Source organism: Oryzias melastigma, unplaced genomic scaffold (genome assembly GCF_002922805.2).
Source record: "Oryzias melastigma strain HK-1 unplaced genomic scaffold, ASM292280v2 sc00259, whole genome shotgun sequence".
Lineage (NCBI taxonomy): Eukaryota > Metazoa > Chordata > Actinopteri > Beloniformes > Adrianichthyidae > Oryzias > Oryzias melastigma.
This window is the reverse complement of record NW_023416893.1, coordinates 319,087-329,450: the sequence shown is the minus strand read 5'-3', so window position 1 is coordinate 329,450 and position 10,364 is coordinate 319,087. Positions and strand designations below refer to the sequence as shown.

General features: G+C 42.8%; 2 protein-coding genes across 3 annotated transcripts in view; one reads left to right on the top strand and one right to left on the bottom strand.

Moving 5' to 3' along the window:
• The window catches only part of rps6kb1a (ribosomal protein S6 kinase b, polypeptide 1a), a 20,983-nt gene extending 16,003 nt beyond the window's left edge, over positions 1–4,980 (top strand). For both annotated transcript variants that reach the window (XM_024261302.2, XM_024261300.2), the window contains one exon: positions 3,378–4,980. In XM_024261302.2, the coding sequence (XP_024117070.1) occupies positions 3,378–3,645 (268 nt within the window). In that variant the 3' untranslated portion in view covers positions 3,646–4,980. The remainder of the gene's footprint in view (positions 1–3,377) is intronic.
• Positions 4,981–5,248: 268 nt separating this feature from the next.
• Positions 5,249–10,364, bottom strand: part of rnft1 (ring finger protein, transmembrane 1) — a 13,304-nt gene continuing 8,188 nt past the window's right edge. Inside the window, exons 5-9 of the mRNA XM_024261304.2 lie at positions 8,156–8,309; positions 7,914–8,072; positions 7,768–7,833; positions 7,587–7,688; positions 5,249–6,025 (exon numbers count right to left, since the gene is read on the bottom strand). Coding sequence (XP_024117072.1) covers positions 5,891–6,025; positions 7,587–7,688; positions 7,768–7,833; positions 7,914–8,072; positions 8,156–8,309 — 616 coding nt within the window. The 3' untranslated portion in view covers positions 5,249–5,890. The remainder of the gene's footprint in view (positions 6,026–7,586; positions 7,689–7,767; positions 7,834–7,913; positions 8,073–8,155; positions 8,310–10,364) is intronic.

Genomic DNA, 10,364 nt, shown 5'->3' with positions numbered 1-10,364 from the left:
GACCAAAACGGAGCTTTTTACCCGGAAGAGACAGGTTTGCCAAATTTGGCCTCAAAAATGCAGTTTTATTTCGATATTTCTTGCTCAAAATACGCCAAAACATTTGGAAATGGTAAATATAAGGTGAAATACAGTTAACACCGAAAATGACGTACAACCCCATTACTAGTCCTTTAAGAGACATCGCTTCATCAAACACAATTCCTGGGTTTCTCAGGCTGGGCTTTGCCAAAGGTCTCAGTTTAATGACATTGTCTGGGACAATAGTGAGTGCTTCCGTTTAGTCTAAATTCGGTTGAAGGCAGTTGTCATTTAACCGCTACTTTATTTGAGAGAGCTCACTTTGTGGGTCTCAGGAACAGTACAGCTGGATGTCATCATATTAGCTGACACACTGAAACCCCATTTAGCTAAGTACAAGGGGAACCACTTTAAGACTGATCCAGACAGCCCAACCAGATTACGCAGCCTTGTAATCAGGATATAGTGGTCGACGGTGTGAAAGGCCGAGGAGAGGTCCAGCAGAACTAGCAGTGTACAGTTCCCTGGGTCAGCAGACGTCATAATGTCACTAGACACTTTCAGTGGTGTTTGCAGACTGAAATGTTTCGTAAATTTTATGATTGTCTAGAAAAGACGTGTGCTGTTCAGAGACCACTTTTTCTAGCAGTTCAGACAGAAATGGGAGCTGGGATATTGGTCTAAAGGTCTTCAGTTGTGTTGGGTCCATGATGGGGTTTTTAAGTTTTGGTTCTACATCAGCATGTTTGAACAAACAAGGAAACACACCAGATACAAGAGACAGATGAACCACTTTGGTAAGCCAGGGGTCCCACAGTGTCGGGTGGCAGAGGGGGGAGGACATCTGAGGAACTAGAAGAGAAGTCATTTTGAGCATTAGCATTGAAGTGTCCTCCAATGACACAGGCTTAAGGTAAGCGGTAGGGCGGTCGACCTCTGATCGGAAGATTGCTGGTTTGATCCCCGCCTTGCTTCCCATGTGTTGAAGTGTCCTTGGGCAAGACACTGAACCCCACATTGCCTCTGGTGGAAGGTTGGTGCCTGTTCAGCAGCAGAATGGTGTGAATGTCCTAAAGGGCTTTGGGCCTTCAATGAAGGTAGAAAAGTGCTAAACAAGCACACGCCATCTACCATTTAAAACGAGCAGGTTTGTGCGGGGGCTCTATACAGGCTGTGCAACAACAAGAGTGGTAGGCAAGGCAAGTTTATTTGTAGCACATTTCATGTACCGAGACAATTCAAAGTGCTTTACATAAAACATTAAAAGAAACAATCAAAAGAAATAGTAAAGGTGTGATCGTTAAAATAAAAATAACAGAAAGTAAAAAGATTTTAATTTAAAACAAGCATAGATAAACAGTGCGGATGTAAACTTTCGAATACATATTAGCTATACTCTGACAGACAGGTAGCCAGTGTAAAGACCTCAGAACTGGACTGATGTGGTCTGCTTTCTTGGTCCTTGTGAGAACCCGAGCAGCAGAGTTCTGAGTAAGCTGGTGGAATATTTTCTTTGATGACTGATTTTGTTTGTGGAAAAATTCTGAGGAATCATCACTGTCAGCTTTGCGATGCATAGGGGCAGCTAGACTTGCATATGCAAACTAATGACTGCAAATAGAGAACTATACAGTGTGACCCCTCCCCCTAGCGTTCTAAACAGGAAGTACCTGCTGGTTCCAAGAAGCAAAAATCCCAGTCTTTTAAAGGGAAATAAATAGCTATTACTCAGTCCTTCTATTTTACAGGCCTTTTACACCCAATAATAACCGTTGGGCAAAACAATATTCAGTCAGCCGCCAATTGTGCTAGTTCTCCCACTTAAAAAGATGAGAGGCCTGTCATTTTCATCATAGATATACTTCAACTATGAGAGACAGATTGAGAAAAAATCCAGAGAAATCTAATTATTTGATTTTTAAAGAATTTATTAGCAAATTATAGTCAAAAATAAGCATTTGGTCCATTACAAACAAGTCAGATTTCTGTCTCTCACAGACCTGTAACTTCTTATGTAAGAGGATCCTCTGTCCTCCACTCGTTTTATCTATATAAAAGACACCTGTCCACAACCTCAAACAGTCACACTCCAAACTCCACCAAAGAGCTGTCTCAGGACACCAGAAACTAAACTGTTGACCCGCACCTGGCTGGGCAGACTGAATCTGCAATAGATGAGCAGCTTGGTGAGAAGAAATCATTAGGAAACGGAAGACATACAAGACCACTGATCATCTCCTTCCATCTGCAGCTCCCCATATGATCTTACCCCGTATATGATCTTACACCGTGTGGTCAAAACAATCACAAGAACAGTGAGCAAAAATCCCAGAACCCCACGGTGGGACCTAGAGAGCTGGGACCAAAATACCAAAGACTACCATCACTAACACACTACACCACTCAAACTCTAAAGAGCCAGACGTGTCCTCCTGCTACAGCCAATTAGTGAGAGCTCTCGGTTTATATTCTCTCTTACTAATTTACAGCTCCCACACGCCCAACCTAACATTACTGGTGCATCTGATATGGCAAGCAGTATGGGAGCTATTCAGATGCCAGCTCAGATAAGGAGCTTGTGGACCATCCATCCATCTTCTGCTTATCCAGACCGGGTTGTGGGGGTAGCAGTCGAAGCTAAGATACCCTGACTTCCCTCTCCCGGTCACTTCCTCCAGCTCCTCTGGGGGGGACCCCGAGGCGTTCCCAGGCCAGCTGAGAGACGTAGTCTCTCCAGCGTGTCCTGGGTCTTCCCCGGGGCCTCCACCCAGTGGGACATGCCCAGAACACCTCTCCAGGGAGGCGTCCAGGAGGCATCGGACCAGATGCTCGAGCCACCTCAACTGGCTCCTCTGGATGTGGACCGCTCAGTGTATTTTCTACGTCACAAATAAGATCTTTTTCAAACAGCATTTTGCCATCTGGTCCTGTTTAGCAATGATTTGAATAAAGAAATACTCTAATCTTATTTTAATCTTAATTTTTTTTATATAAGTCCTCGATCAGAAAAAAATCCTGAAGAACCTGTTAAAAACGCTCTTCATTTGAGTGGGATTTAAATAAAGTTGCTGTTCACAAACATCCTCATGTCTTTGTGTGTCAAGTGATGACTGATGTCTCACCATTAAAGAGGGTTAATGGCGCATTAGGGAAAGTTCTGTCAGCACAGATCAGCGATGACTGCTGGGGAAAAGTGATGTCACATTTCAGAACAATGTCATCTAGAACCCAAGGAAGAGTTGGAAGAATTCATTTTCATGCCGTTTGGACTCTTCAGACTGCCAGAGTAAAGCCTAGAATGTGTCCTAAGAAATGTTCTGAAACGATGATGCAGCTTTTTCCATCTTCTTCCGCAGTCCGTTGAAGTTTTCTGGGGGGGACTCCTGGCTCCGTGGACCACTGCTGTCCGGCAATCCTTCCACGCTTTCCCCGGGCAGCTCTGTGGAGCAGCCCGTGGAGGTGTTGGGAGTGGAGCAAATGGACACAAGCGGCGGCGGTGGCACCTCTGAGGTGTCTTCTCCACTTCCCATCAGGCCACCCTCAGGCATCCAAGCCGGGCTCTTCAAGAAGCAGGCCTACCCCATGAACTCCAAGCGACCCGAGCACCTGCGAATGAACCTATGACCCTTGGCCTGCTATAGCTCTCTTTCAATTGCTGTCCCTTTTTTCTAGTTTCTCTTTCAAATACCTGTAGAAGATGTTTTCTAAAATGTGACTGTTGATGCTGATCACCAGCTCCTCCAGCGGCACCTTCACTTCCTTGGCCTCCAAAGTCCTTCTTTTGCTCACCTGGCCTCCTGAGCTCAGCATTATTAATCAGCTGATTTAGCCTAATTCCTGATGAGGCGTGAAGTCAGTTGTTAAACGAGGTGTCATGTGACCTGGCATTATGATTTTCTGGTGCTCTATGAGAGTTTTTTGTTTACAGCCAGTTCACCAGTAACAGTGGACTGTTTCCACAGGCCTTTTGTTTTTACCAAACTGTTAAAAAGATTGATTGGCTTTTTTTCAATGAACAGGGTCGTGCTGCCTTTGTCGTGGATCAGGGGGCGGAGCCAGAGTGAAGGATGAGAAATTAGCAAAAAATACAAGGGCAGTTTCAGTTGAGCATCTCATCATCCACGACCAAATGCTCGCACCGCTTCACTTGTATGAATGTAGAAGCTTGGTTTTGAATGTAAACACTCCAAAGGCTTTCTTTAGGATGTTTAGTCTCCTGCCGGTCACGGAGAAGAGCCTCAGACCAAGCTGCACAGCAGCCCAAAGTCCTCTCAAGCTTAAAGATGGAAGTTGCATTTTTGTTTTGAGTGTTGGTATTGGACGGGTACAGAGAGCGGACCACTGACCCTAACCTGTCTGAGCTGAGAGGCTGTACTGGGTTCTGGAGTGAAGTCACACAGATTCCCTCAACAGAACTGGAACATTCAAAAGTTGTGTTCATTCTCAAGATGTTAAGAGTTTAGACCAAAAGTTTGAAAGCAGCTGAAGGGATGAGTGATCAGAGAAGCCTTCCTAACTTTTAAATAGTCCTTTTAAACCGATTTGAGTTCATCTGGAAGCTTTGTGAAAATGAGGAGTTTTATTTATTTCTGGTGCCACTGTGCTTCCACTGCATCATGCACACTATGCAAATAATGTATTTATGTAGTGTTAAGGCAGCAGAATGTCTCCTGATTTTTTGTCATAATCATGTACAGTGTAATTTAATGTCTTAAAACCTCAGATTTTCTGTTTTTTTATTTGGAGTGAGCTAGAATGACGGTATTTATTTTGTGCCATGTTTCCTCACTGGGATTCTCAGACTGCCGGCCCAGAGAGGTCAGCGTGTTGTTCTGCAGAGCTTGAAGCAGGTTTTAAAGAACAGTGAGAGTTGTAATGTGCCTTTGGTTGCAGTGTACAGTTCATTTGTAAAGTTGGATGTAAATTAAAGAGGAAGGAGGCCCAGGCTGCAGGTGGAAACCTTCTGCTCTCGTCTCTGTGTTGCAGATTCTCAACTCCACACTCAAAGATGCTTCAAAACAAAGGGATGTGCTGATCAAACTTACACACTGTTTCTGTTCATGCTCCGTGTCTGCAGGGAGAAACTTAGAAATAATAGTCTGCATCATGTACATAATGGCACTGAAACAAAAACATTCAAGGACTGCTGCAGAAAGTACATCTCCAAACGATTGAAGGTTTCAATGCTGGAGGGTTCCATTCAGGACTGAAAGGATTCCACTGACTGTAATTGAAACTGTAAATCTTTATTCAGAAAATTTATGAATAAAAGTGAAATCTCCAGAAAATAGATCCCAGTCTTTGGTTCTTACACAAACAGGATTAAAGCTCAATCTGAATAAAAAAATAATTTGAGCGTCAATCACAAGTTACTGTTTTTTCCCCATCAGTCTTGACAAATGTAAAGTGCCCCACCCCCAACTGGAGCATCACGGTCATATGATCATTTGAAGCCGGGACGTTGCAAGGCTCCTGCTTTTATGCATAAATGCAAAAGTATATACCCCCCCACCAAAGAAAAATCAAGAGGAGTCCATAGAAAAAAACACTGGATAGGACAGGACTTGTTCAGGTGCATTACAGGAAAAAATCTTTTTAAAATACTTGTGATTCTATTATACTCTTACAACTCCAAAAAAACAAAGAGACGACACAACAATGGCCCTTCCCAACATTGTGATGCTAATGAAACTAAAACATGACGGTTGACATCAGAAAAACAAAGTACTTGGAGATAGAAGTAAATTAAGAAAATATTTTGTGCAAAATGTGGGATCCTACGGTTTGGCCCTCAGAGGACCCAGCCCTTAAGATTACCACCTAAACAGTGTACCTGCCGTAACATCATCAGGACTTGTGCTCTAATGCTTTAATAAATCTGCAGGTGTGGAGACGTGGCACCGTCCCTCCACTTGAAGACCTTCTCTGTGATGACTGTGCGGCAGAGGGGGCAGCTCTTCTCCCGGTTAAACCACAGGGTGATGCATTCGGCACAGAAGATGTGCTGCAGAGGAGCAACAGCCGGTTAGAAGGTTACAGAGGTTTAAGACAGACAAGAAGCTTGTTTAGCAGAAACAAACAGAAAACCTCCTAGATCAAACGAAAGTCCTCTGTTTTGAAGATGTGAAGTTAATAGTGATTTCCAAGCCAGCTCCTCTAACTGTCTTAGCAACAGTCGAGGATGCAGACGGAGCTCCCTTGTTTATTGCAGAGATTTGGTTCTGGAAAAAAAATACTGATTGCAATCCTGCTTTACAGATGTCACTAAATACATTAAAAGGGCCAATATGCAGACCCTCCAGGATTTTGCAGCAGATTTTTGTGATTGTTGCGCCCTAAAATGCCTGCTGTTGCGGCAGCTTTTGTGAAAAGTTGCGACAAAAGTTTTTTTTAGTATATGTATTTTTAAATGCACCAAAAATGTTAATTATGAAATAAAATTCACATTCTCATATTCCAACTCTTTATTGTGACAGATGCACTAAATACTTCATCATCACCATATACAATGTTGTGCTGTCATTTAACTTGAATAGAACTGTGAAGAACAAGGTTTTAGTGTTGGTGGCGCGTCTTCAAACACGAGCCAGGAGCTCACACCAGCTGTGTCGGTGCGCACTCAAGCGGCCACATTCAATGAAAAGTCCATGTAAGCACGCGCAGAAGTCTGACATTCTACTTAATGCGCGTTTGCATTGACTCCCCACTGAAAGCGGCCGCCCGAACGCGCGCCGACACAGCAGGTGCGCGAGCACGTTCCCAGCCACAGAACTACTGCACTCACCCCATTGGCTATGACTGTTGCTATTGTTTTTAGCATCTGGGCTCCACCTCCCGGGGGAGATTAAAAGTAGCTGAGCTCTGTAAAAGAACCCCAGGTTGATGAAAGAACATCAGGCGGTCTATGTGAGATGTTTTGGTGCTCAGTGTGGAGTGCTGATAGCTAGCGCTCAGGGGTTTCAGTGGAACACAGAAGTCAGACACTGAACTCATTCTTTACTAATAAATCATTTAAAACTGTATGAGCAATGTTAAAATTCATGTTTTTGGTCATTTTTTTCCTAAAGTAGGGTTTGGGTTCTGTTTTTCTCCCTTCCTTCATTATCATCTCCACTCAATTAGTCGATCATTATTCTTCCCTCTTTTTGAATTGACAGTCATTCCTCTTTGAACTTGACATGAAAAACATCTCCTGAAGCTGCAGAAATCCTCAGCGTCATGAACACCACCAGCCTGTCCACACTGCTTCCTGCTGCAGTCAGAGCCTCGCAGTTTCCTGGCTTTAATCTTGATGTTGCTTATTCAAACACTGCAATGTGAGGTTGTACTTAAAAAGCCGGAAAGGCCTAGAACATCCTGATCAAACTGTGTTTTTTGTTCTTTTTAAACACAGTTTAAGAATAATCTGACGGGTGCTGCAAAGGTCCACTGTTCCCGTGTCTTCAAAGGAAACAGATGAGCTGTGAAACTTCACTTCTTACATGTTTAAGACTTCTTGAAGCCCTTAAGTTGAACAGATAAGACAGGTCGAGGACGCTCTGCTCGTGCGTGCACCTGTGGTTTACCTGGCAGAGCAGAGCCTGTGGACCTCTGAACTCTCCCTGACAGATGGGGCAAACATTTCCAGCCTCGCTGCACTGACTCCTGGTTGCTGGAGTCCCTGTATCCTGAGACAGAACGATGACCGTCAGTGCCGATGGATGCCTGAGCACATCCAACTTTAGTAAGAAGATAGTTGGCACTCACCTCACCCGACAGAAAAATCCTCACAGTTTTTAATACAGACGTCCACTGGCTGTACAGTCCTAAAAGCTAAAGAAAGAGAAACATTTAAACTTCATCGTAAACATATTTACCACAGAAAAACACACAGATTGTTGGTAGAAATGTACTTTCAAAATGAGGTAGACCAAAGCCAGCAGGATCCCCAGTGTGAGCCCAGCAGGACCGTCAGTCTCTTGAATGGTGACCAGGTAGCGGAACCACAGAGGAACCGGAGCCACAGCCTGGTGAACTTGACTCAGCTCCTCAGACAACATCAGCCCCCGCGCCTAAAAATGGAAACCAACCTTAGACTAGCCCAGAAATATACTTTTCTTTACTCAACCACAGAGCAGAAATCAGCGCCTGGTACCTGAGTGCTGTGGGTCACCACGGAGCAGGGCAGCAGCAAGATTAGGCACTTAATCCCCATAAAGATGAACTTTATGATGAAGTTGGTGATGCCGACCACCCAAAGAACCTCCCAGAAACCCAGTGGGTGGACAGCTGGGTTCAGAAGGATCAGGCTGGAAAAGACTTAACACTCAATTTAACTGGAATGGTTTAAGATTGTTCAGTGTCTCAGAGGTGTGATCATGCTTTACCCCACGAGGGCGGGGCAAAGCAACGACAGAAAGAATAATGGAAGTTCAGCGCTATGTAATCCTTGTCAGGATAGTTCACTGATTCAAACTTGAGATTTCACGGATCAGTTTTGAACATCTGTATTAACGTCAGGAAAAACACTTTTTACTGCTACTATTGGTGTTGAAATAAATATTTATTTTCACACCAACAACCAGTTGCCCTCTAGTGTTTTTCCACTAACAACCACTGGAGGGTGGAGCAGGTATATCAGTATTTGCTGTTGACAATAACGCAAAAGTAATGCCTTAAAGCAGACATGGAGGAGAATCTGATCGTTCTTCTAAACTTTACGATATTTTCTTTTTACTATCGAGACCTTTTTATTCTTGTTTTTTTTAGTTTTTCCTTCTTAATGCGAGATAGCAAGTCAACACGGAAGTAGGGCCCCAACAAACGATTATTTTAACAGTCGACTAATCCCTGACTATTATTTCAGATTAGTCGACTAATCGGGCCATTAACAAAGTGGATGTAAAACACACATCTTAACCATCATTAGCTTTAAACTAAACAAAAATAAAGACAATGAAGATGATATTTTATTGAACTTGTAATGAATCCTGCAGCTTCTGTCCTTCATTAGTTTCTGGGATTAAAACAAGATTAACCCTTTAACACCAGAGCTCCAGTGTTTCTGTTCTTTGTTTCTCGCCGAGCCGCTTTTCTCCTTCACAATCTACTGCAATAATTGTGTTAACATTTGAAAAGTTAATGTATGTTAAATATTTTGTGTTTAAGTGTCACCGGTGACGCCTCAAGAGTTAAAGGGTTAAATCAAATGAGGTCGGGATCTGAAACAAGGAACTATTTTTTACTAAAGATAAAGTTTTGGTCTCACTAACTCAAAATTAAAAAGTACATTTTTTGGTGCTGAACTCTCACAACTTTTTTCAGCTTTACTAATCTCTGACCCCATATAATATAAAGTAACGACTTATCGACTATTAAATTAGTCGGCGACTATTTTAAGAGTTGATTATTTGACTAATTGTGGCAGCCCTACACAGAAGAACAGCTGAAAGTCCTGTCATTCAGACGCAGCTCTTGATGTACAAAATGTAATGAAAATAAATTAAAAAAACAGACTGAATGATCTCAAGAACCCAGACATGGAGACGTGATTACTGAGGCTTTTGTAGAACTCTTCTAGATAAATCAACCTGATCTCTTAACATAATTCGTGTCTTTCATTCACTGTAAATGAGATGTATAGTTAACACTTCTGTGTAGCAATGAGGCGAAAAACCTGACGTAGCTCCTCCCACACGCAACAGGAGTGTCTAGTTTATCAACAGCTGTTTGGACAAACATTGAGGATTAAACTGAAGAGCATCAAAAGACGCTGCAGATGCAAATTTGTCGCCTGAAACAGATTTGGTGTGAGTGCAAAATGACGCAGAGTTTGGCAGATTCATTCATAGGCAAAAGTGAATCTAAGGACACAAAGGCCCCATCGGACTTCTTCCCTTCTCCCTTCCCCTTCATTTATCCCTCCAAACAGAGAGTTATGAAAAAATAGTGTCTCATATTTTGGACGTGACTTTTGCTGATACCAATAATCACCAGTCCAATAGCGTTAGTCCAGAGCTTCCAGCGCTTGAATATACATAATATCAATTTTATAACTTTAAAAAAGTCATGCTTCAACAAAAAATCCTTACTTACATTTAAATGTAAACGTCTGTGGTTCAGAGCACACCCACCTGAAGAAAAACACTTCTCAGCGCGACGCTGTGTAGCCTCGAGACAGAGGACTTTGTAGCTCTCGTTTTGGAGGGATTTAAAAAAAATAATTTCCTGGACACATTTACACTTAAACTCCCCCTTCAAATGGAGGGGAAGGAGAAGTGCTGGGGAGAAGGGAAGAATTCAGATTGAGCCTTATACTCCAGTAAGACTAGGGCTGGGCGATAAAACTATAGTTATCGTTATTG